Consider the following 26,678-nt stretch of genomic DNA (forward strand, 5'->3'; position numbering starts at 1 on the left):
CGCAGTTCGCAGTAAGAAGCAGTAAGTTACTGGTGGTTCAATTGTTGGCTACCAAGTGGTGCCCTTTGCCCAGAGACAGGGGGACCGATCAGCAGCAGAGAAGGTCTCGGGTGGCCACGTCCTCCGTTTTGAAGTGTGCCGTGGCCTCCATTTTGAAAAGCACCAGTGACCTTCCCAGCCCCCTCCGAGGGACATAATGGGGGACACAGAGCAGGCGTGTCGGAAGCCTGTAACCCCGGCGTATGTCAGCCAGGGGAGAAACGCTGGGGAGGGAGCAGCGCTCCGGGCAAAGGGGATAAAAGGGGGCTGCGACCTCCACTGACTTGAGAGGCCTCACTGAGGTTTGTTCAGTGAACTCTCCCTTTCATTGGAATAAAAGTTTATCCTTCTTAGTTAGCTCCTCTGTCTCCTGGTATTTATGTGTTTCCCAATACCTGGAATTTCAGAAGACCACAGTCCCATGGTCTCGACAGCCAAGGCTGTCCCTTACCCTCCCATCTCCAACAAGGCCTTTCCTGTGTGTTAGTATGAGGTGGAGCAGCACGGCATTGCTTGTGAGAGGCATCACCCCCTTGGGTCGGGAAGCTGTCGCCACTGCTTTCGGGGAACCTCCGGGACTCTTTGTGCTTGGCTGTGTTGCTTTTCCAGCTGCTCTCAGGGTAGTTGAATGCCCACGAGAGACAGGCACTGTGACTGGGAGGCAGCTTCAAGCTGCCCGTGGAGCTCTCATCCCCATCCTGCTGCTGTTCAGGAGGCCTGCGGTGTCCCCGCAGTGCCCTCCGCAGTGCCCCCATCCCCGGCCTGCCTTTTGATCCTGACCCACCAACCGCCGAGTGGCTCGCCATCCACCCCTCGACAGAGCTCCATCCATTCCAAGTGCTGCCTCCCAGAGATCTACGGATGTCGTCTCCCTGCACTTCTGTGAGGCCCTGCATTAGGGTTCCCAGCACATTCTTCCTCTCCCTTACCGCCCCTGCCCAATGCAGCCCCGGGGCAGCCTGGGGGAGCTCTGTCTGGGGCTGCAGTGGGATGACTGGGGACATGCTGAGGTCACTGGAGCAGCGGGAGCAGCCTTCTAAAGCCCCAGAGTGGGAGGACGGTGCCCAGGCTGTGCTTGGGGCTGTTTTCGGTGGTGGGGCCGTGTGCGTGAGTCCTGCACGGACCCCTCTGTCCTGGCTCCCACGCCAAAGGGCTGCTTCCCCAGAGGAAGGGGACCTTCCATGAATGCCTGCACCTCCGGCACTGACTCAGGCCTGGAGTGCCCTTTGGGTGCCCTTGGAGCCCTTTCAGCCTTGGCGGATCTGCTTGGGACCATTTCCCGCTGCCGCCCTGCACTCCCTCCCCATTCCATGCAGACACAGACAGCTTATGCAATAAAATCTTTTAATTGATAACCACAAGAAAACGTCATCAATATCTACATCAACACCCTCCCTCCCTCAGACTGGGATAGATCCCCAAATGATCTATCCCTCCCCCTGGGACAGATCCCCAAACGATCTGTCCCTCCCCCTGGGACAGATCCCCAAACGATCTGTCCCTCCCCCTGGGACAGATCCCCAAACGATCTGTCCCTCCCCCTGGGACAGATCCCCAAACGATCTATCCCTCCCCCTGGGACAGATCCCCAAACGATCTGTCCCTCCCCCGGGACAGATCCCCAAACGATCTGTCCCTCCCCCTGGGACAGATCCCCAAACGATCTGTCCCTCCCCCTGGGACAGATCCCCAAACGATCTGTCCCTCAACAACTTTCTGCCCCAGCCCGGCTGCGGGAGCTTGCACTTGCTCCCAGTGCTTGGCTCAGAGCCCCTCTTCCTCTTCGTGCCCCGCCTTTTCAGAGCGATGTTGCTTGGTGACATGCTGCTCTGAGGGCGGTGGCAGGTTCGTGCCCGCACCCTGCTGAGGGTCCTGAGGCTTGGTGCCGCCCGCCTTGCAGTGTCCCGTGCTCAGGACGGCTCTGGAAGGCTTGGGGGACACTGCGGTGAGTGGGCGGTATCTTCTTGGGCGGGCAGAGCGAGGCGTTCTTGGGCTGGGGGCTGGTGCCACTGGTGCCAGCATGGTCCGTGGGCATGGGGACGCTGCTGCGACCATCCTGGCTGGTGCCCACGGCTCCCTGGGAGCAATCCAAGTGGCTCCGAGTCCCTTCCAGCAGGACCTTGCCACGCAGCACAGGCTCACTGGCTGGAGTCACCCCAGGGGCCCCGATGGCTTGGCCGTGGAGTGGGCCTGGGTGGCTGGCAGTGCTGTGACTGGGCAGGGAGATGTCACCCCTCGGGAAGGTGTCCTCGTCCATGGTGACATCGCTGCTCAGTGAGATGTCACAGCTCGAAAAGTGATCACTGCCTGAGGTCACATGCCAGCCAGGCGTTGTGGGGCGCTCAGAGGACTGAGGAGGAGGAGAGGAAGGGGCAGGGGAGCAAGGGCTGTAACTGTCCCCGCCGTGCGTCCTGGGGCTTTCGGGCTCAGGGTCTGTCCTCACCTGTGGGGCAGGAGGTTCCGCGAGAGACCAATGGCTGCAGGAGCTGGGCTATGGCTGAGCTCCAGCTCACACAACGCTGCACAGAGCTGACAGGTCAGTCAGCTTCGGCGGCTGCTCAGCTCTGTTGAATGGACGCAGTTCTCCATTCAGGATAAATTTCAAACTCAAACTATTACACAACTCAATAAACAATCATATTATAATTCCTAAGTGATTCTTCTGTTGCTAAATTTCCAATGAAACCACTGTCATCAAAAAATAAACGAAAACTTTTTTCTTTCCAAATAAACTCTTTTTATTACAAGTATGCTTTTATTCTACACTCATTTAGTATTTTTCATAACTGATTTGGTTTGGCCGAGATGCAAAGGATTATTGCTATTGGTTAATAAAACAAAGTGAATCATTTACTAAGATTTTAATTAATTGCAGTTAATATATTCAAAATTATTACTTCTACATTTACCATTAGAACAATAATTATTGGCTCCAAACAGTATAATCAAGGATATAATATATTCCCACTGAAAAAAACTAAAAAAAAGGAAAGAAAAGAAAAAAAAGGAAAGAAAAGAAAAAAAGGAAGGGAAGGAAGGGAAGGGAAGGGAAGGGAAGGGAAGGGAAGGGAAGGGGAAGGGAAGGGAAGGGAAGGGAAGGGAAGGGAAGGAAGGGAAGGGGAAGGGAAGGGAAGGAGGAAGAGGGAAGGGAAGGGAAGGGAAGGGAAGGGAAGGGAAGGGAAGGGAAGGGAAAAAGAAAGAGAAAGAGAAAGAGAAAGAAAGAGAAAGAGAAAGAGAAAGAGAAAGAGAAAAAGAAAAAGAAAAAGAAAAAGAAAAAGAAAAAGAAAAAGAAAAAGAAAAAGAAAAAGAAAAAGAAAAAGAAAAAGAAAAAGAAAAAGAAAAAGAAAAAGAAAAAGAAAAAGAAAAAGAAAAAGAAAAAGAAAAAGAAAAAGAAAAAGAAAAAGAAAAAGAAAAAGAAAGTGAGGAGAGAAACAAACCAGACAAGATTATTTTATCTAACAAGTTTGGAAGTAGAGTTGCTTTTATTTCTAAAGCTTTCCCTGCTCAGCCTTAACCTTGTTCAGATGAATGACAGAAACTGCTTTGTTCTTATTTCAATAGTCTTGATCCCTCCTCAGATCTCTCTTATCTCCACTTAATGCAGGGAATAATTTCCTTCTTGAGAAAATGCATGAAGATGGTTTTATTGACTGCCCCATTGCCATAGCTTGGCTTGTAAACTCATCCGGTGCAAGATGCAGTAGCTGCAACGAAGCTCTGAACTGTCTAAAAATAAAGGCATTTGTACTGTTTTGATGCTTTTAACTGTCAGAGCCTTTTGCAAATACCAACAATTTAATTTTTGGAACATACCTGATTTCCATATTCTCAATGCACCGATACCAGAAAAAGAAAAAAAATAACTGATGTGCCTAAATTCACGGAGAACTTCAAAATTCCAGATGCCCAATTCCTCAACATAAACTGTCAAATACTGCTGCTTGCAGTATAGTCATAGGCAACATCTACCACGCAATTAAGCCATTAGGACAGTTTGGAATGGTAACAGAGTTCCAGAAGCTTTAATACAGTAATTAGTACCACAATGTACTCCTGAAACTTTCCTATCTAGTGTAACTTTCCTATCTAGTGTGAGAAAAGCACAAGTACATTATACATGTCTAACATCCAGCATCTGTATAACATATTGCCAATCTCAGCAAGTGTTCTACAGTTCAATATACAGGTGGCATTACAAACAAAGTAATGTATTTTAATTTTACATCAAAGAAATACATTTTTTAAATTACAAATTTTCATCACAATGCAGGCAACCAGCAGTGCATTAAACAGACTAAAGAGGCAGGTACACCACCCCTTTATATAGAATACACTTTTTGATTCATTTGAATAAATGTTTCTGGTAAAAACACAACAGTACAAAACCTGGAATAGCAAACCAATCGCCCCGCTGTACTTTAAATACCCACTGATGTGACACAAATGTAGTTAGGAACCAAACATATGTCAGCTCTTGTAAAAGAAATCTGCCATAAAATCTACAGAGGTACTGGAGAGAGCCAAATGAAAGGCCAGTAGTCTAATAAAGGGACTGGAGCATCTCTCCCATAAGGCAAGCCTGAGAGAGCTGGGACCGTTCAACCTGGAGAAGAGAAAACTCAGGGGGAATCTTATTCACCTATGTAAACACCTGAAGGGAGGGTGCAAAGAGGACAAGAGCCATGCTCTTTTCAGTGGTACCCAGTGACAGGACCAGAGGCAATGGGCACAAACTGAAACACAGCAAATTCTGCCTGAAGATCAGAAAACATTTTTTTACTGTGAGGATGACTGAGCACTAGCACAGGTTGTCCAGAGCAATTGTGTTTCCCCCTTGTGGAGGAGCAAGAACCAGAATGGGAACGGTTTCAGGAATGGAAAAAGATATACAGCGAATGAAAGAACTGTATTATATGGACTTTACAGTTATTGTGAGAAATAGAAACCCAGTCGGGTGATTTCCAATTAGAATTTATTATATGATAAAAGCAAATTCAGCGCTGGGTGATCAGGGAGGGGGTTCAACAACTCCCAACACCTATTACACTCAAAGAAGACAGTTGTTCTACATGGATTTCCAACTAATCATGAATATTCATTATACATACGCATAAACATTACACATTGTTAAGTCAGACATTCAACAGATGTTTTTCTTAAACAAGAATGTTATCTGTAAGCATCCATAATATATTGTCAAGTCAAGCAAACAGATGTTTGCTTGCTATCTATACAAAGTTAAAAATTTTTAAGAAAGGTGCTATTATCTAGCTAACTAAACAAAATTCCTTCACTATAAATCTTACACAAGGTAAAAGGGAGGTAACTTGTTTTATCTCTTTATAGGGGCCCAATTAAGTTTTACGATTTGTTTTCCTTTTCTCTCTCCAGGTCATATTGACCTTACACTGTTTTCTCTTAATTAGCCCAAATCATTTTCTCAGTTTATCACAGTTATTATGTGTTTACAAATACATACGTTGTATGATTTCCCCTACAGTTGTAACTGCCCAGGCATGTCCAGACCCGCCTCGTGGTGCCTGCTCCCTGCTTCCCCCTCTGACTGGCTGAAGAAGCTGCAGAGAGGAGAGAGCTACCATTCGCCCTTTCCTTCCCTGGTTCCTCCCCCGTTCTTCCCTCTTCACCTGAGTCCCTATCCCTATTCGTTTCCCTGGTTGTCTGTCTCATGCTCCACCCCATTTTCTGGTGCATTCCACACGAGAACTCATAAAACTCCCGCACACTTTCAATAAAGTAGCATTGCAACCTCAGACCTCGTCGGAGCTCTTCGTGCAGTGCCGCGATCCTTCTCCACTCCCCCTCGGACCGTGGCACCCCCTCTCTGGAGAAATTCAAAAGCTACTTAGACAAAACCCTAAGCAGCCAACTCTAGGAGAGGCTGTTTGAGCAGAGGTTCAGACCAGATAACATCCAGAGGTCCCTGCCAGCCTCAACAATCCTGTGATACCACAACACTCCTAGTTACAAGAAGTAGACCTAGAAAGCGTTTTCCCTAAAATTTAACTATTTCAGCAAATAAAATATACATTAATATATTGAGGAGATTCTGATCCACCCCAGCTTTCACACATGGTCCTTCCCATTCCCTTTTTTGCCAGGTTTTCTTCTTCTTCTCAAACATAAGGACTCATTCAACACAGATTGTCCTATTCCTGAAGTGATATTCTGAGATCTCTGGCTGTACAAGACTTCATTCAGCAAATACACGGGTTCATCCAGCGAATATAACTAGCTCCTGTACTATTATTATTACTTTTTTAATTTTCAAAAGGATTTTAGGCTGAAATCTGCCTAAAAGCAAAGCTCAACTCAGTATTACATTTCTTATTTAGTATGTAGGGATCAAGCATATTTTTTCATATGCTGACATAACACAGTTTGATACTAATGCCAATTGATCAAATTTTTGTAATTCAAAGATCACAAACAGCATGTCTCTTCATAAGGATTTAATTTCCATTATGCTCTGTCATACCTCCTGGTGTTGTGAAATTTCTTCTGTTATGCATAGATCATGCATTTCTTAATTGGCTTCTCACTTCATCCAAGGAACAAACATACTGAACTTCAAATATAACTAACCTGACATATCTTGCTTTGAGAGAATAAAGAACAGCTTTATTTGCCTTCGTGAAGTAAGGATTACTGTGCTGAATTTGCAGACTAAAATGCAAAAAGGAAAACATACGTCAAGTGTTTGATGATTGCAAAAGTTGCTTATTTGCTGGCTTACTTTTTTCCAGAATGATAAAATATCTTCTAAATGCTTAAAATGAAAATTCAACATGTAACTCTTCTATGATGTACATTTTTGAGCTTTACTATTCCACAATGCAGTGCCAAGAAGAAATGCAAAACATCTTATTTTATGGGTGACATGAAGTAAACATTTTTCTTGGATAGCACAAAGACATTTGATCTTTGGTTGCAATTATTACTATTTTGTCTCATTCACACATTTTATGCAAAACATTAACAGTACTGATTTATGCAAGTTATAAAATCGTAGAATAATAGGATGGCTTGGGTTGGAAGTGACTTTTAAAGGTCATCTAGTCCAACCCCCTGCAATCTTCAAGTAGATCAGGTTGCTCAGAGCCCCATCCACAACATGGCCTTGACTGTTTCCAGGGATGGGGCATCTCCACCTCTCTAGGCAACTCACCCAGAGAGGCGTCTCGCCCCCTTCATTGTAAAAAATTTCTTCCTTATGACTAGTCTAAATCTACCCTGGTTCAGTTTAAAACCATTATCCGTTGTCCTACCACAACAAGCCCTACTAAAAAGCTTTTCCCCATCTTTCTTATAAGCCCCCTTTAAATATTGAAAGTTAACACAAAGGAACCGAGTTTTTAAAATCATGGCTCAAAGAAGGAAGTTGAATTGAGCACATCTCCCTTCATAAAGCACTTCTAGACATTCTTTGCATAGACTCTCATCACAATCTTGTACAGTGTTTATGAGCTGAATCATCAGTTGACACACTTTCCAGGTATATATTGATCAGATTAGAAAAGAAAGATAAGATGAACTCCCTACAGTGATCTTCCCAAGCTAAGCCACTATTATTTTGCTGAAATCACAGTTCACACAGAGCAAGCAGGGTAGATAGGGACTAATTCAGCTTAAATAGAGGAAAGCATAATGTGATGTATAATATAGGAAGGTGAGTTACAAACCAAAAGGATTCCAGGTTACATTTTTCTCAAAAACTTACAATTTATACTCGAGTTATACAAGTTCATGGAGGAGAGGCTTTGAGAGAGGAGCTATATATATTGGCTTTCATTCTTGTGGCAGTTTAACAGAGAAACTGAAAACTAAATTATTTGCAAGCAACTCATGTAAAAACAGTGTTACACTGCCTTCTGTTAAATCACATTAAGTTCTTTTCATGAGTGGCTCATAGAGTTTCCTAACTCTTCTTTTTTTGTGTGCAGATTTTCTTGTTCTAATATAGCACCTTTGAAAGAAAATCATGTTTTTACATCAGCAAACATCTGTTGTTTTTCTTGCCAAAGTAGGATATCTCATACCCTCTGACAGCAAAACCTAAAATAACTACTTCAGTTCTCACAGTGATTGCAGTGCAAAAATAGCTCCATTAAAAAGCTAAAGGGCAGTATCCTTTTCAAATAATAGCTCTAACCAAAAAATACTTTAACCATGCCCTTTTTCCCCACTCTTTCTTCTGCCAGCTTTTCTAGTGTTCGTTCAGTAGTTTGTTTTAGATATTTCTTTAAAAGATTGAATATGCAAGCAAATACTAAGAAATTTCTACTTTTATGTGCAGACTTCACAGGCAAACTGAGATTGGTAACATGTGTTTGCTTTTTAGTTTTAAAAGCCCAGATTTTAATTTAATTTTTCTATATTAATATACAGAAACATATAATACATTATTACTTACATTGGATGTATTAATTTTATTATAAGAACAAAAGTTATAGAGGAGTACCATCATTGGAAAAGCCGCATATTAGCTGATTAAAAGATGCCAGAAGCTCCGGTGAGTGGTACATCTTGCAATCACAGACATATCAAGAACTATGTCTTTTTATTTCATCTGTTTAATAGACCTTTAATTTAACACAACTGATAAGCAATTTTCGCATATGAAACCACCTCTGCAGCACTGGTTTTTCAAGCCTTGTATGTGTTCTAAAAGCCTTCAGATATTTGTATACACCTACAATGCCTGTGCAATGTAAACATGATGGCTAAAAAATAAAATCACAGAATCACAGAATATGCTTATTTTAAATACTTTTAAAATTATGAGGGATTCCAAAGGATTCTGATGAAGCTCTAATATCTTCACCTTATTCAGAAGGTTATTTTAGCATTAATGTCCAATATAAATTTGTATAACATTTGTTTTTAAATATTCTCCAAAATCCATGTATTTATCATGCTCAATATCAGAAAGACATATAGAGAATACCTTCTGTAATCCTGAATTTTTCTGGACCCTAAAATTTATAATGCTGAATGATTAATAGCTGCACAATTGAAGTATGTGAATGGTATTTCTTGAGCAATCCATTCAGCACCAATAGCAAAGCCAAACAGTTCTATACATCCAGTTCTGTAATACACCAGGGTTGATTTTTTTTTTGAAATTCCTTTCTACAGAAGGACTTATTATCCATTTCAGCTATGAAGATGAACAAGAAACAGTTCATTTTCCCCCCTGTTTTAAGGCATATGTCAGGGAACAGCAAAGGCAAGCTGCTTGGAAAGGACAGTGGAGCTGGAAACCAAGAGCCACAGCAGGGTAGGTAGGGCAAGGCTCTCTCTGACAGGGACACAGTCCCATGGCACCTGAACAAAAAAGCAGAGCAAGTCCATGACAGCAACCAAGGCCAACTAACATAACAGTGACTGTTGCTTCACTAACAGTATTTGGCATAACTAGGATCACCAGTGTAGGGAACTACCCTTTTCCCCACTACCCTCATAGAAAATCACAATCTGAAAAAACGTGTATGGTTCACTCACTGAGGATTACCATCGAGTTTGACATCTCCACTGTGTCTGCAACAATGATGGTACAACAAATCCACTGTTTGAAAAGTGGGATTTGAAGTGCCTGTGGCTTGTAAATTCTCAGTGTGAATGACTTGCACAAGGATGAAGTATGTGCATCTCCTTCAGAGAGGAAGGTCTTAGTGAAAGACACAAGCCCACAGCAACTTACAATGAGCATCTGAAGGATCTCCTGGAAGGTGGAGCATGGTGCTTCAAGGTCCAGTAAAGAACATTTCAACCCTTGTATCTTTATTAATTTATTGCCATGTCTAAGTTAAAAGTATTTCCTAAAAAAGATTTCCACATATTTCATATGTTTTACTGTGAGCTATTTAAAATAAATTAAAAAAATAATAATTCCAAGATGGAAAGACCTCTACAACTAGAATTTTTTTGACAGAATCAATGTTCCACCTAAGTTTTATAACTGGTTTGACTGTAGAAATGAATGCTGAGGTCTCCCTGTATTGATTTGAGATAAAACTGAAAACAGCTTCTCGATTGCAGCATTTATGAATGACAGATGCACCAGGAATACTGGTTTTTATTGCTTCCTCTTCTGCAGTAGCCATTATCGGGAATGACTAGTGGACCACTAAGATACACAACCTACTGAACTCAGCAGCAAAAGTACACTGGCTTTTTAATGATTAAATAACTCTACTTGATGTGTGAAGCCAAGTGTCCAATAAATAGAGCTTCTAACATTTCTCTTTTAAGATATATTCCTACATGAAAATTTTTCTATTTAGCTGAGACAACAAAAAAGGCTGCAGCACATAAGTAAAAAAGTAGAAAGAAAAAAAAAACAGAACCCCATCTACTAATAACCTTGATGAAGATTGACTCAAATCTGGTATAGTGGCACACAAAAAAAAATATCCAGTCATTCTTATGGAACTATTTTCTTCCTATCCATTACATATTTATAAGTCATGAAAAAGAGAGTAAGGAATTCTGGCAGCTGTCAAATGCTTGTTTTCCTATGTAACACAATGACATTGTTTTCCAAGTAGTGAAACACGTGTGACATTTTTCCAGTGTCACCTTCCTTATTTAGACAGCAAGCAAGCTAAAAACTATCAGCTAGGAAATAAGTCTTGGAACATCATCTTGAGAAATTTCAACTAATATGAATGAGCAACTGGGCTTAAGTTTCCATAGATACACACACCCAAAATAAAAAAAAAAAAACTCCTGATACAAGAATATTTACTACCAAAAATTAACAACATTCAAATCAATTAATCTTTATTCAAGGTAGAATTAAGCACACAGGAGGACTGTTTATGCACATTTAGGAGACAGGAACACTAAATATTTGTCATGATTTGTCAAAGACATCAAACATAATATCACTCTAAGATTTAGCATTTATAAGCCTATTGTAGAGTTTTATTGAGAACAATTTTGTAAAACTATCATAATGGAGTCTGTGCCTTAGAAATAATACTTTTAGAAGTGTTCAATTGTATATCTAACTACAGATTGATCTTTACATTTAAAAACAGAAAAGAACTCTTGGAAACTTTTTTTTTCTTTAACGTTACTTGACATCACACAGAAGTGCTACTCCACGCAGTACCCAGTGCTCTGGAGGCTGACGAGTTTTAAGATCTATAGCAGCAATGTAATTCACATCTGTTCGACTGGTCTTTTTGTAGACTGGACATGAATACAAATGTGGATCTTTTGCAGCTGAAAAGACAGAAGAGACATAAAAAGCAATTTAAACTAAGTTGACAAAACAGGACCCTAAGGGACTGGTCATAAGGCATATGGAAAACTGAGTCAAAGTTCAATAGACACTCCTCTCTATCAGCACCAAGAAACACTTTTACTGGATTCTCACACTTTTCATTACTGTGCTAATGCCAGCTGAAGGCCATATGTGGTTTGAAATTTCTGTAGGTTTGAGATTTAAAATCAGCACATAGGAATTCTATGTGGTAAGAAATGTAAACGGACTCACTAGAGTAATTAGTGTTCTTATTAGTTCAATCTTCCCACTGAACATTACTCCTTACCAATATATTATGTCAAAATAAAAAATGCCCTATTTTGAAATGCATGTAGTATTTGAGAATACAAGTCGTCAACTACTTCACTTCAGAATTAGAACAGTGGTCTAGTCAATAGTTCAGTACTTCAGTGTTCATTATTTAGTATCTTGGCTGCTGATCATGCCTTTTATAAAAGATCAACTATTCAAAATAGCATGTAACCAAGCATTGCTTTTAGAGGTGGAATGCTTTTCAACAGACTTTTCCAATTTTACCTTCTGTGGTGGATAGTTCTATCCTATTTTACATCCCTATTCAACAGCATTTCCTATTCTATATGGAAAAAACCACCACATTAACACAAATTACACATTTTCACATAACAGTACTGTCCTTCAGCCGCACAAGTTTCTTTCCCATTCTTACATTCATTTTTTGCCTCAAGGACAAAACATTTTCCACCACTTCACTCTACCTCTTGCTTGCCTCTGTTAGCTCAAAAGCAGTCTTATCCAGGAAAAAATGCATTTTTATTATATAACATGTTCTCTATAAACACCTTATATAGACATGTACAACCCCATGTATATCTTTTATGTTGTGTATACGTGGTTATATGTTTTGTATATATATATATATGTAACATTCATTTAGCATGTGAGAAAGAGATTATTTGGGTTTAGGTTACAGAGGCTACAGAGGTTACAGAGTTTATTTATATGAATGCTGATGTTCTAAATCTGGGTCACATATTGTCAACATGTACAGTTCACCTGTAAATGGGTTAAAAAGTTATTAACGCCATTAAGACCAGAAGGTATCTATCTAATTAGGGGGGAAAGTGCCCATAATCAATTACCAAGGAAGTCTGAAAGCACACTTTAAGTGGAAGATTGGGAAGACTTCCCATTGAAAAAGATTTTATATGTATACAATGAATAGCAACAGCATCATGAAATCCCTATAGCCCAAAAGATTTCCATGTAGTTAAATAATGAATTCTATCAAAATAACATCCTTTACAATACAATTACTTACTGTTATTCTCTGCATATATCCTTATAACCGGCATCATCTCAAAAAGCACCTTCGGTTTAGATTCAGTCAGTCTCATGTTTCTTCTGTCCCAGCCAGCTCCCTCCAAATACAGCCCATACACATAGACACCTTCCAAAGGAGGGCTTGTGATATCATCCTTCATCCATTTAGTGACTTCATTGCACAGCACTACAGTGTCAAGAGCCCATCCTTTGTTAGCCCTTGTTATTTCCTGCCCAATCCAGACAAAAGTTAGAAGGTTACATTTTCGCATATGCACAGAGCCATTTTCCCCACCAATTATATTGTATGGTCATAACCTATCCTCTTCTGTACAAAAACTCCAACTTTTTATAATATTCATGTTTACAGCGATTTGACTTGTCTCTGAGGTACTGATGGTATGGCACTACAAAAAAAGCTTTCAGTACTTTATCTACTATATTTCATTTTCAATCTTTCTATTATATACAATACTTTAAGATTGTACTAAGTAATAACACAACCACTGAATGCCAAAGGTAACCACATCTTGTGAATATTAAAATTTCACAGATTTGATGAGATGAGAAAACATTAACTGCATGTGCAAAGTAAAATATATTTTCTGGGGTTACCTTTCCTTTCCTGCACCTGCACTAAGTGAATTCTTATTAATGAGCTTACTCAGCTCTAAAGCTATGCAAAAAAAAAAAAAAAAACCCACAAAAAAAACAGAGAACACTTGAAGATAGAAATGCTTAAGATTTAACATATACCTCAAATTTAGTCTATTAGTTAATGCACTGGAAAAGACTCAGTTCCCAGTTGCCCAAGTCCTTACTATCCCATGTCACTAAGTTATGGCAAACCAAAGTTTCATCCCAGTCTTGTAAATGTTTTCCAAGATCTTTGTTGGAAGTAATGGGAATTAATGTTTCCCCCTTATTGCAGTTAATTAGATGCTTTAAAAGAACAGAAGATTTATAGTTAATGAGCATTCTAGCTCTTCATCTTTCTCATTTCTATTTGTTTCACCACATAGCAATGCCCAGAAGGTCACTTTGGTATTTACTTGGGATATTAGGTTGTTATGTATCCACAGTCTCTTTTTATGGAACCAGAAAGTTCTGTAGATTCCAGCTCTTTCAAATCCTTCTACTAAACCTTTTCCACAAGCTTGGGTGCAAAAAAAATTTGTGGTTTAGGACTGCTTACTCAAAAGAAATATCTTGTTACATAATTCCAAGGCTATTCCTGCAATTTTAACACAAGTCACCAATCAGAACTTCAGATTACACTACTCAGATCTCAGCCTAAGAGGGGAGATTTTTCCTTCTCCACAAATCTTCATTCTCTCCTCCAAAAGTTTGGGGGTTTTCCCTGAGATCCCATTATATTCCTGCCTGAGTATTCTTTTCCGTTCACATACTCCAGACGCTTATTGTCTCCAATATGTCCCTTTATGCTGACCAACACAGGTATTTATTGCTTCCTTTTAATGTAAAAAGTAGTCCATTTGTCAAATGCAACTAGCGTGCTGAACAACCAACACAATCACCAAGCTGACAGCCATATGTACATTATCAAATACATCAAATCTCATATCCACTAATAAAGTCTTTCCCAGTTTGTGAAAAGATTTCCCTTCTATAGTTCAGCTACTGAACTATAGAAGGGAAATGTAAGATGAATTGGGATGAGTTTTTCTGCCCTATCTCCAGCCAGGTAAGTATTGAACACAGAGCAAAAAAGAAGGGGAAAAAAAAGGGGGAGGGAAATAAATGGTTTAACACTCATTTTCAAGGATACTTCAATGGAAACATGAGACAATCATTCTCCATAATGATGTAAGGTAGCCCCTACTTATTTGGGTCTTGGTCAATGCAGAAGTATATTTTAACATGTTAGTGGTTGAAATACTGAAAAAGTACGTGCAAAGGAAGAACAGTTCACTCAGGAAATGTTAAGATAGTCACGTATCTTCCCTGTTGACATGATGGAGTCACGTGTTTTAATTCATCTTTTATCACACAATATATTTTATTTTTAAAAGTATGTAAAAAAATATATAAGCAGAATGAGACTTCAAACCCACTTTACCTGCCTCATTGCAGTTAAAAATCCCTGAGGATTAAAAAACCCTGCCATCCAGAAACAGTTTGGTCGACTTTCAAAAATCCACTTGTAAAACTGGTGATTTCTTTCTAGAAGCTCAGTAAACCAGAAACCAAGAGTACTGGAAGCCCAAGATGCCTAAAAACAGTAAACATCTTTTAAAATAGCATATTCATGTCAAGAAAAGATAACTCCTCACATGGTAGTAAACAACATAATATTAGCAAGGGATATTTGAAGATCATCTTTCATATCTTGACTTTTAACCTGATGCTTAAATATTGCATCCTACTGAAACCCGAAGCAAAGTCTTTCTTTCTTCAAATTCATGCCTACTATTCCATTTACACATGCATAATGCTCTCCATAGTAATTGTTCATTTTATTACATTTTTGGAAAATTAGATAGCTGTTTAAACTAGGAAGAAAAATAGTATACATGCCTTTTTAATCCCAAGATCAATAAATCAAGATAACATGATTTCTGCCAAAACTGTTCTGGTTTTTTATTCCTCTGAAAAAAAAGCTAGGGAAAATTGATCTCAGACAATGTGGAGATATCAGGTTTGTCTCTTTGAATAGTTGTGCTGTGAAGCATCTGCTTTAGTCCAGGTTTTGTACCACGAGAACACTTTGTGAGTAAAAACAAACAATGAAAAAACCTCCCCGTTTTTCTTTCCATCAGTTGCCATCAACAGCTCTAGCTGTCCCTGAAAATAGTTTCTGAGAGTTGGAATTGTCTAGTCTGGAGAAGAAAAGGTTCAAAGGAGATATTATAAATATTTATACCTCGTGTGCAGAGAATGGAAGAACATGAAGCCAGATCCTTGTCAGTTATAGAAGAAAAGGTAGTAGGCACAAGATGATATGTCAGAAATTCCATTTAAACCTAAGGGTTTTTTTAATTTGGTTGGCTGGTGGCTGGTTGGTTGGTTGGTTTTTACTGTGAATGTGATCAAACATTGGAATAGGTTGCCCAGAGAGATTGTGGACTCTTGATTCTGGAGACCCCTGAGAAACCTGCTTTAATTGACCCCACTTTCACAAGTGTGGTCCTTTCCAGTGTCTACTATTCTGTGATGATATGACTACAAGTCTTAAACTCAAAGAATAGCACCAGTGTAGTCCACTAATGTGGGTGCTATGTTTTAAAATCCATCATCACATTTTAAATTACTCTCTTCTCTCTAGCTTTTTATCCTGTCAACATGCAACAGGCTGTTAAAATGGGAAATACCTGCAAACCCCACATTCATTTCTACTTTTATAAATGAAAGACGGCTTGCTTTGACTGTGTTTATTTTAGCACAAAATCTATTCCAGCAGTTTCACAGTTCTGGTTAACACTGTTTTAAAATACAGATTGAAAAAAAGTATTTACTATAAGTCTAACAGTTTAACCTAGCTCTTCAGAAATAGGGTTTTTTTTCTTTTCATAACAAGTGATGTACACGTACTTTTTTCCAGCTAGCAGGAATCCTTCCATCATACATGCAGTCTAAAGCATCCCTCAAATTTTCACTCATAACGATTGTCCCATCAATGGCAAGTTTTAGATCAGTCAGAGTGCTTCTCACTAAAGAAATAACTCTCTGCATTTGTTCAATCTCCTGTCGCAAAAATATGTTCATAGGCTGAAAAGGTCCCATGTTCTTTAGTTTTTCTTTTACCTGTAGGTAGAAAATCAAAGATCCTTCAATAAAAGTGAAAAAAACAAAGTTGGCCTTATGTCAAGATTAGGCACTAGTATGATTTTTAGGATGTAACACTTTTATTTATGGACTTAAATGGTCAGTTTGGCACCTCCCTTGAATTCTCTGCAAGACAGAAATACAGGATTTGTTCAAGAGAAATCTAGGATGATGAGATTGGCTGTGGTTTTAGTCTAACTCATGATTTAGTCTGTATATCATTCTATGAGCTAATCTCATTTAAAAAGCATGTGGGCTGTTAACCCTATTTCAAGGCATTCAGATGTAATTCCAAAAGACAGTTCCAAGGTTCACTTCACACAAGCCAATCAGGAGTAATTGTCCCAGCTACTTTGCCTCAACATAGTAGCACTATTAATCAGCAATGCCTGGGAATTATCACATTACCAGGCAGTTTTGTATTCTAACCAAACTCACTGATAAATTTTTAATTAAAAGTTAGTAATGTTAACAAATTAACAACTGCATGAACATAACTAGAAATTTTATAGTGTCAATAACCTCAGTCAAAAGCTGATGATTCTACCTCCTCTATAGTACAAATGACAACATAGGCATTAAATGGTTTAATATTTCTTAAAAAGTTCTTACAAAGGCACTTCAGTCCACATTTAGTGATCTCATTATAAACATTAAGAGTCTGGTCAGACTTCTCTACAGCATATTTTGGAAGTATTGCCTGTATGAATGAATTCAAACATGTTTTAAAAAAAGTTGTTTGGTTTTTCTTTTTTTATCCATAAAAAGCAAGATGAAGCAAATGTTTTTGACAGGATTTCATTAACTCACTTCATATGGCACATAATCAGCAGGAAGCTTTTCCAGCATATCATCAGCCAGTCTGGCTACAACTGCCTCTCGAGTTTCACCTCCTCCACCAGAGCTATCTTTAGGCTGGATACTGAGGATGGTGTCCAATACATCTTTGGAAACTTTACTTTGGTAAGTGATATCTGCATTGGGGTGCAAACCAAACACCTCGGGTGTGTCATAAGCAGGAAAGCTCTATATAGTAAAATATAAGAAGAGCACAACTGGATATGGATTTATAAGTTAATCAAAAAAAATTCCCCCCCCAAAAAAAATCCCAAACAAACAAAAAAACAACATAGAGCAAAACCAAATAACAAACAGAAAAAAACCCCCTTACATTGTAAAGTAAGCTAGATTTCTTCAGTCTTAGGGAAATAACTTGCCGTGGTCTATTTGTTGTGTCACAGCCCAAATCACACCAAACAAATTCAGTTTTAACATCCATGTGCTATTTTAATAGTAAGTTTTTTCTTTCATATATCTACATCTTTTATTTCTGTGAGGTTATACGCAATGTCTGGACTCCATTTTTACCCTCTTCAATAACTGTGTGCCTCTAGATAAGTCACTCAATCAAACCACAGGAAAAAGAAAATATTCCTGTCATGACGACGATAACATTGATCAAAACAATTAGTTGTCACTAATAGATATGCAGAATGCTAGAAATCAATGCAGAATCCATGAATAAAAGACAAAATACAGGCACTCAGAAGAAAAGAAAAAATACAGGGAATCAGAAACTCATGAGAAACAAGTGATTAGCTTTGATTTACCAACCTGTATGTACTGAAGGTATTGATCCACCATAGTACATTTAGGTATGCTGTATCCTTTGTAGAAGCTGAATTCCTGATTAAATGTATTTTCATTGAACCAAACCTTTACAAAGGTGTTCATGAGTCTTTTGTCATAGTCATCTGTCACACGACCACCATACTGGATCTCACCTATCATGTAACAAACAGTATTCCAGGAGATCCCCTGAAAAGAGTATTTTAAATACAGTCACCCATTTTTAACTAATTGATGCAATTAGCATTGAAAAGGTCTGTACTTCTAAGATTTATATTTCTGAGATGGCTGGGGGGGTGGGTTTAACATACAGGTTAATATAGAAATTTAAGGTGCACTGGATTAAAAATCTAATTTAAGTCTGCTGCCCTAATACACGTACACTTGGAATACTAAATGTTTATGGGGAAAGAAAACAAGTTAAAATCATGCTTGTATTTCAGTTATTAGGAAGCATTTATATCCATTCCACTACTATAAAGATCTATCATTTTAATATACCTTCCCCACAAAAGCATTCATACCTTCTTGGTATCCATGCGATTCAAGTGGTTCTGAATGAAGCGCACAGTAGCATTGAAATCAGCTTGATTAAACTCATAGGGTATATTCCAACCTAGAGATCCAAACTTGCGCCTTTCTTGAACAGTGGAGTGTAGAAAGGCTACAGCATACAACATTGGTTTCCATTGTACCATTTTACTGGAATCTAGTAAATCCTGGCTGACACCTATTGATTGTAAATGGACTTAATAAGAATCACAGTGATAGTCCTTTTTGAAACTACTTCAAATCAGTGCTAAAATCTCACTCTAGAGATCTTAAGTTGGCTCCCTGCCTCTCCCAAGAGTCTAATTATTGTCCCACAAAGTGTTCTATGCTGGGGACAGTTTATAGCATGTTATTAAGTTGCTCAAATTAAAAGAGTAAACTTCAGGGTAAAAAACCCACAATTTACTAATAGCTGAATTCACATAAAGTTGCTTTCCACACAGACTCTTTGTCCTTTGCTTTATGTAATGTAAAGAGCACTTGATTGCCAGCAAATATTAACACATCATTTTTCTGCCAAAAGACAGAAGAAGACCAAAGATTCGAACACTTTGAACTAAGATTCTAGAAGCCAAAATTTGAGAAAAGAAAAAGCATTTCCTGTTTTGCTGTCCAATTAGCTCTGGCAACAGAACTTCAGCAGACCTTCTCTTCTTAATTTTCAGAACTTCCAGCTCAAAACAGGGATCAAGATATGTGCTGGCATAATTGTGATCAGTCCCTCATATTAGCTTATATTGGTTGTAACATGACCACACAAAAATACCAAAGTCCAAAATTTGGTTTTAAATCGCTGCCATTCTAGCACTCACCACCATATGTTCTCTTTAGCCCAGCTCTGAGCCCTTGCGGTGGTTCATTGGTAAACTTAATAGACATTTGAAGTAGGGTGATGGGGAACCGTTTGTGAATGTCAGTTGTCAGCCATAGTCGAAAGCTTTCATGGACATTCTCTGTCTCTATTAGAGTGTCCATCAGCTCATCCAAAAAGTCAAGTCCAAGGTGGCAGTTTTGCAGAAGTGCCCAACCTCCCTAGTTTAAAACAACAAAATATGACGTTATCAACATTGTTCACAAACTGAAATCACCCTTTGTGAGCTAAGATGCAGGCTTTTCCTTCTGGAGGTGGTGTTAGCTTATTTGTTTTTTTCATGTAAAGAAGTGGTCCTTAGTTGTCCCATCTGCTCTTCTCAAGAAATCTCTACCTTTTCCATGTCAGTACATTTAAAACATACCTTCCCATGACTATACTGCTGATAAACACTGATAAATTTTGGCTTACATATGGGGTAGTAGCTCCATAGAGGAAGCTGCTAAACCTTGTTCTTCACAAGGGTACCAGGCTTGGAAAATAGCCACATATACATACTTAATTAATCTATTGTTATCAATCAATAGGTATCAAACTTTCTCATATGAATTCCCATACTACATATAGACATCTCATATACCTCTTCATTAAGAGGATATGTGAGACAATGAGGGAAAATAACTGCATTTCTCTTAACTAAACAAAAGGTGCTCCTCCTCCCTATTTTTGAATGAGTTTCTTTTCATCTGATCTGCTAATTAGCTCTTTATGAGGAGTCGTCAAACAAGAACCAAGTTGTCAAGAGGCAAAAGTCAAAGAAAAATAGGTTATACAGACGGGGAAGAAGCTCATAACACAAGAGTGTAAGAAACTTAATTTTTTCACATCAGCAGGCCCAGCAGTACTATCACCTGAGGGGCAAAGCATGCTAAATTGGAACATCTCACCTTTTCTTTCTCATACAGATAATTTTGTTCTTTAATTGCTCCACGTTTCACTTGTAAAATGCCTGTGCTACCAGATGGGCCCTCCCAAGTACAAATCCAGACTACAGCAATACAAAATATTTTGCTACACAACCTTGTTTTTCTCAAGTTTATGTAGCTATCAATAGTATATTTGAAATTAATTTTCTCGATTTAACAAAATGCATTTGTATTAGTAAAAATACAAAACAAAAAATGTTCTGAAGTGCTTGCTCAAGAATACTTACTAGTCATGTAACCAAAAAAAAAAATCAATTCAACTACGTTTATCAGTCAGCAATCTACAACAAAAACTCTATTTTATATGCAAAACACTCCATTTTCAATGAAAAACATCTGTATAGTATCAAAAAACTTGTTATGGCCAACTAAATGACTGAAAAGACAGTTTTATCACTTAAGACACTTATTTATATAAATAAATATAGGTTCTTGCATTAGCATTAACTACCCACCAAACAACCTTATTTCATGACAGGATTTTTATTTCTAAGTGTTTAATACAGCTACAAAAAGCATTCAGATTTTTGTCACTTACATGAGCCATTGTCTGCTGTAGAAGTTTACGAGCATGGATTTCTTGTCCCTGGCCCATGGAAACACAGCACGTTTCTGTCTTTAGTCTTTTTCCCAGAGCAGTAATTGAGTCCGTAGGATCAGAGCCCATGGAAAGAAAGCAAATGAGGGGAGTACGTGGATCTGACTCTTCCCATGTTTTCTCCAAATCCAAGATGACTCCCTCTGCGTATTTCTCACCCATAGTTTCAGTGATGTATTTTCTTGCCTATATTAAAAAGGGCAAATTTAAACTGTGACCTAACCATTTAATAGTTTTCTTCCCAGTGTAAACCAATAAGTCAGTTGAAGAGCAAAGACTGATAAAAATTTATACCAGAAATAAAAATATGCAACAAGTTTATTTTTACATGTCAATACATCATACTGTCTTTGATGGTGTTATTTCTTACAGCATTATAAGACCAGTTAAAATTTTAAAAATAATTATTATATTACAAATATCTGCATGTATTGTTATAGGTAATACCTATAATTACACTATAAAAAAAATAACCTCTCTAAAACTTCAGAAAAAATTAATTTTTTTACATATCATATCTCCATTAGACAGTGTGACTCCTAGCCTTCAAATCTAGGAAAAAAGGAGGAAAGCATTAAAGATGGGTTTCAAAGCTGTTAAGCCTTTTCCACCTTCATGGTTAAACAAACAACGAATTAACAGTAGTAATGATGAAAATAACTATCAGTAAGTAAAAGATCCAGAGGAACAGGTGAAGACCATCTCTTTTATTTCTTTTTGATTTATCTTTAGAAGTTTTAGATTATTGTTCTTTCTTTTCTGAGAAATAAGAAAGGCTCATTCAAACAGTTTTGAGATGATCTTTCTTGTACTCTTTCCCACTACAATGCTTTCATCTTGGATAAATCTTCCCCTTAATACCTCTGGGTTATTTCTCAGAGACAAAAGATATTCAGCATTAAGCATTTGATGAACTATCAGCTTTCATAAAATTGTAAGATGAAAGTGTATCTTGTTCCCATTAACAGTAGTGAGGAACTAATTTTGCATGATCTGTTTCAGTCATATAGCACACATCATAGAGATATTCTTTAGACAGTACTGTTTAACCTACTGACTTCTCTTCCTATGGGATTTTTGTGAATCCAATCACAATGTCTAAAGATGTGCATCCATAAAATTAATACCACGCTTTTACTGATGCATTCCAATTTCAATAATTTGTCATTAATTGCTCTGAATTGCCAGGAATTCAATTGTTTTTTTCTTTTGCACTGGAGATAAAGATTAAAAATAGGCTCCTAGAAGTTGATTTTTCTTTAAAATAGTCTGTTTAATAACCTTCAGTTTTATACTTATCTTCTTTTTAAATAGATGGCTTTAAATTAAAAATTTCAAACAGACTTTAATACAGATTTTTCCAAAATGGGTCTAATTCTTCCATGCAGGAAATGGTTCCTCAATTAAATTGTTTTCATGTTTCCTTTTCCCTCAGACAACTGAGTTCACTAAAATATTTTACTTCAGCCTAACAAGGGGACACTTCTAAAATTCCAGGGAGTAAGCAAGGACACTGAAAAGTACCTTCTGAACTGATAAAGAGATCTGGATAAACACATGTGACTCCAGCAGAAATCCTATTCCACAGTGAAATCATTGGATAATATTTGTTCAATTCATTAGAATAACTTTGCTAATGCTGCCCTTGTAATAAATGCATAAATTTTCTAAAATGAATTTCAGAAAACGCAACGTAATGGTCCATTACAGGAAGGTGCTTAGCATTACATAAAACAGCACTGAACTGCAATCTGGTAACTATTTATTCTAGTGATACCTAAATAGACCATGTTGGCTATATAAAAGTACCTGAGCTATGGTCCTGTCAGGACACCACGATCTGATAAGAAGAAGATGTCTGAAGCAGTCCAGAGATTGACCATAGCCACTGGGAACCAATTCTTCTTCGGGATTCTTACTATCAAACCAGATTTTCCACTGTTTCTCTTCACTGGAAATCTGCAGTTATGTCATCAAAGGAATAAGTCTCACTAAACAGACAAGTCATATTTGCACTGCCACTAGGTCACAAATTTTTAATGATAGTCAGAGACACATTATCCACACACAGACATTTGTTTAGCAATATTAGTACACAGGTTTAATAAGGCTATTAAAAATTATAGGATAAACTTCCAGGTTTTAAGTATGGAATTACAGAATGCAACAACACCTTTATGCATTCATGTTCTGAAAAAAAGAGCTACTACTCAGTATTTTTCATTACTTTTAACATATACCAAATGCTACTTACTTAGTTAGCTGCAATACACTCAGTGTCCGCTAAAACTGTTCATACAAGTGTTGAATTTACTGAACACCCTTTCCACCACATGGTTTGATCACTACCAGACAATCACTGTCAAACGAGAGATTAATTTTAAAAGCTCTTACATACTTGATCAAGAATATCTGAAAATTGTTCAAGTTTACTGAGCTCCACCAAGTTCAGCCAAGTCATATCCAGAATCCATTTAGCTGGCTTAGGAGGACAAGCTTTAAGGTCTAGAGAAGCACCACCTGCAAGAAATTGAACTTAGTTACAATTAGAACTGTTGGAGACACAAATACAAACAAACAAAGAAATAATAAATAAAATAAGACCTTTGGAAAATGTAAACTAGATACTACAAGACTATTTCACATGATTAAGCTTTCCCAAACTGGAGAAATATGACTTAATAACTAAGGAAGGTCATAAAGAAATTTCTGAGTTAGGTAATATGCAAAATTTACTTTCAAATCCTATGTTTCATCTAAATTTACATAATTTTTTAAAATCCAGAACAGCTTCTCATTACAAAATAAATCTATGTTTTACTGCAAAAGAATTAACTTGGCTTTGGGTTCATTTCAATGTTTTTTTCTTTGATTTTTTGTTGATGTAGATAATGCAACAACTTTGCCAATGTATACATTTGCCTTCCTTGAAATTCAACTGAAACTAAAAGAAAGCAAAAACAAAATAAAAGGAAAACACCAAACACAAGAATCCAGATTTTTAATCATGAGGTTACAAGGGTTTTCTACTTTATAAAATCACACCATATTTTATGAAGCAGAGTTTATAGTTTGGTTAATTTATAATATTTTCTTATATTATATACCTTAAATGTAGTCTTTCTTAACCAATTTACCTTTTGAGGCTTTACTGGTTTTTTTGTGCAATGTGCCTGGAAATAAATGCTTTTTGGGAAAAGATATTCCAAAGATATATTTATCAATATTCAGTGTGCTGCTATAAATTAGAACTACCATACAATGTTATCTGTCACCAGATCAGAAAGATAACCATGTATTCTTACAATTGACTGGCTTCTAATGTACAAAAGAAAGAAGCAGGTTGGCTTGGAGAAATAACCAAAGTTTTCTATAATAATATGTATGCTCTACTTAAAATTGTTCCATAGTTTCAACCTTTAATAAGTGTCAGAAATTCTTCGTGCTTCACTCTGTTTCTTTGTATATCAATCTTCAAAGTAAGCAATAATGTGAAGAGAAATTTATGCTCCTCATAGAGTCCTCGAGCAGTATATTTGAACACTTCATATGTCATATATTCAATAATATTAGTAATCCTCTTGCTGGTTATAGGGCTCTTGGTAGACCTGTCAGAAGAAAGGTCTGCAGTTGAATGTTTGCAGTTGCAAATGACAAAAAGCCATAGTTCTGTATTTTCAAAACATGAAAGATAACAGATCACAAGCATAAAATATCAGCAGCAAGCTAGCAACAACTTTCAGATTGAAGGAACAACAAAAAAAAAAATAATTTCTGATCAAGCCTTTTTGCATACCTGAAAATCAATGTAGTATAATAGTTTTTAACTGTCTAATGCCGAATTTTGAAGGACTGTAAGTACATTAGAAGATTCGTTGCCTTGGTAACTAACAGACGAAGTCTTATGGGTATTTAAACTGACAATTCATGGTCAAGACTGTAAGAAGCAAGTCTTCTTTCTGATATTAGCTTACAACAAATCTTTATTGTACTACAAGCACCTCCAGGACTGGGTAAATACAACTTATTGTTAGCTAAATTACCTGGCCAGGGAGCGGTCAAAAAGCCACAAAAACTGCCGAAGCGAAGTCTGATACATGACATTGACCATGCTCATCTCAGTAATAAGGAAGTACAAGATGCTTCCTCGAGTTGCAACTGAAAAAGAAAAGAAACAAGAATGTGTTCGAAGTAGAAATGCAGAGCAGAAAACTTTAGACCTCTACAACATGTACAGTGGGTTTAATACTAATGATAACGATAACTGAAGTTCCTTGAGTTATTGTATTCTTTACTGCATAGAAAAGCAATAAAATTATTCATTTAATCCTCATTTATACATCAGCAAAAAAAAATCTTTTCTGCAATTAATGCATACTATGTAAAGCCTAGTTTCAAATATGAGCATATCTGGAGAGCAGCTGGATGGTACACTGCAATGTTCAGATTGTCAGTAGAACATATAAAAATTATGGTTGTTTGAAGTACTGTTTGAATGTCCAAACAAATTTCTCTTTACAGACTTTTATAGGAGTCATGTAAAAGCCAAATGAACTATATTGATTTAACTTACCCAGCACTGATTTAACTTACTTTCAGTAGTCATTAGTTTTAAATACAAAGGTTTTACAAATTCTGCAAAGCTTTCTTATACACTAACTGTACCATTTCATACTTTCCCTAAAATGCAGGTAATTCCAGAGAGCTTTCCTTTTTTTCCTCCACTTTTTTCACATTTTCACCTGTCAGTTAAAATCCAAAAGACAGATGAAATGTGCTGACTGTAATAACTTATGGAGAAATGATGAAGCATTCATCAGAACAGATATAAAGAGGATTTACCAATATACTGGGCCTGTAAAAGAGTGTCAACATGTTGAACTCAAACATACAGTTACCTAAACACCCTAAAGACCAGCACACTTGTATATAGAGCAATGGGAAGTCTACAATGAGAATAGATCACTCCATTTTATAAATTCCACATGAACCTTAACATTGAATATTTTCTCCATGATCACGCAATATGACATTTCCTAGATACATTTTACTTATGGGAAAACAAAGATCCTTCCCACAAATTATGGTCTTCCTGATCTTATCCTACTGTTTCTCCTACTCTGAGTATTGATGTTTTAAATACGTGGTCAAGCCATTTGTCTTTCATCACTACCTTCACTCACCAGGTCTATACTCTTCACGGGCTGAGTTGATCTGTATTTCAGTTTCAGCAGAAGTTTGCAGTTTCTCTGTTACTTCTTCAGCAGTCTTCTTAGTGTCAGTCAATACAATTAGTAGACTCTCATCATCTGCCAGAGAACTTTTAGTGCTTGTAAGTCGGAACAAAAGGTTATCTTCTAGGTCCTTAATCCTCCTTTTGTTCATAGTCACATCTTCAATAAGATCAGTTCTTTCTTTCTCTAATTCCTATTGAAATACGTGGTAATATTTGGAAAACAGAAAATCAATCAAAAATAAAAGCAAAATAAAACAGTTTAAAAAATACTGATCCTACTAAAACAGTGTAAGTCAAGAGTAACTGCAATAATTTGGGGGTAAGAATTCCAGTGGTATTTCTGACACAAGGTCTATTACCAGGTTTCTGAACCGGCTACATAAGTAGGCATTAACAACTCTTTTCAATAAATACTATGGAACATCCTCATATCATGCCCTAAAAGA

At 37.6% G+C, this 26,678-nt stretch overlaps 2 protein-coding genes across 4 annotated transcripts in view; both read right to left on the reverse strand.

Moving 5' to 3' along the window:
* The window catches only part of LOC135405768 (class I histocompatibility antigen, F10 alpha chain-like), a 319,745-nt gene that overhangs the window by 137,367 nt on the left and 155,700 nt on the right, over window positions 1-26,678 (reverse strand). The window lies entirely within an intron of this gene.
* The window catches only part of LOC135405967 (dynein axonemal heavy chain 5-like), a 43,732-nt gene continuing 27,870 nt past the window's right edge, over window positions 10,817-26,678 (reverse strand). The window contains exons 13-26 of the mRNA XM_064640479.1: window positions 26,180-26,423; window positions 25,040-25,154; window positions 24,414-24,604; window positions 23,395-23,516; window positions 22,806-22,955; window positions 20,937-21,182; window positions 19,414-19,633; window positions 18,574-18,779; window positions 18,035-18,238; window positions 17,231-17,446; window positions 16,187-16,399; window positions 14,715-14,867; window positions 12,633-12,864; window positions 10,817-11,289 (exon numbers count right to left, since the gene is read on the reverse strand). Coding sequence (XP_064496549.1) covers window positions 11,138-11,289; window positions 12,633-12,864; window positions 14,715-14,867; window positions 16,187-16,399; window positions 17,231-17,446; window positions 18,035-18,238; window positions 18,574-18,779; window positions 19,414-19,633; window positions 20,937-21,182; window positions 22,806-22,955; window positions 23,395-23,516; window positions 24,414-24,604; window positions 25,040-25,154; window positions 26,180-26,423 — 2,664 coding nt within the window. The 3' untranslated portion in view covers window positions 10,817-11,137. The remainder of the gene's footprint in view (window positions 11,290-12,632; window positions 12,865-14,714; window positions 14,868-16,186; window positions 16,400-17,230; window positions 17,447-18,034; window positions 18,239-18,573; window positions 18,780-19,413; window positions 19,634-20,936; window positions 21,183-22,805; window positions 22,956-23,394; window positions 23,517-24,413; window positions 24,605-25,039; window positions 25,155-26,179; window positions 26,424-26,678) is intronic.

Source organism: Pseudopipra pipra, chromosome W, assembly GCF_036250125.1.
Source record: "Pseudopipra pipra isolate bDixPip1 chromosome W, bDixPip1.hap1, whole genome shotgun sequence".
In the NCBI taxonomy this organism is placed as follows: Eukaryota; Metazoa; Chordata; class Aves; order Passeriformes; family Pipridae; genus Pseudopipra; species Pseudopipra pipra.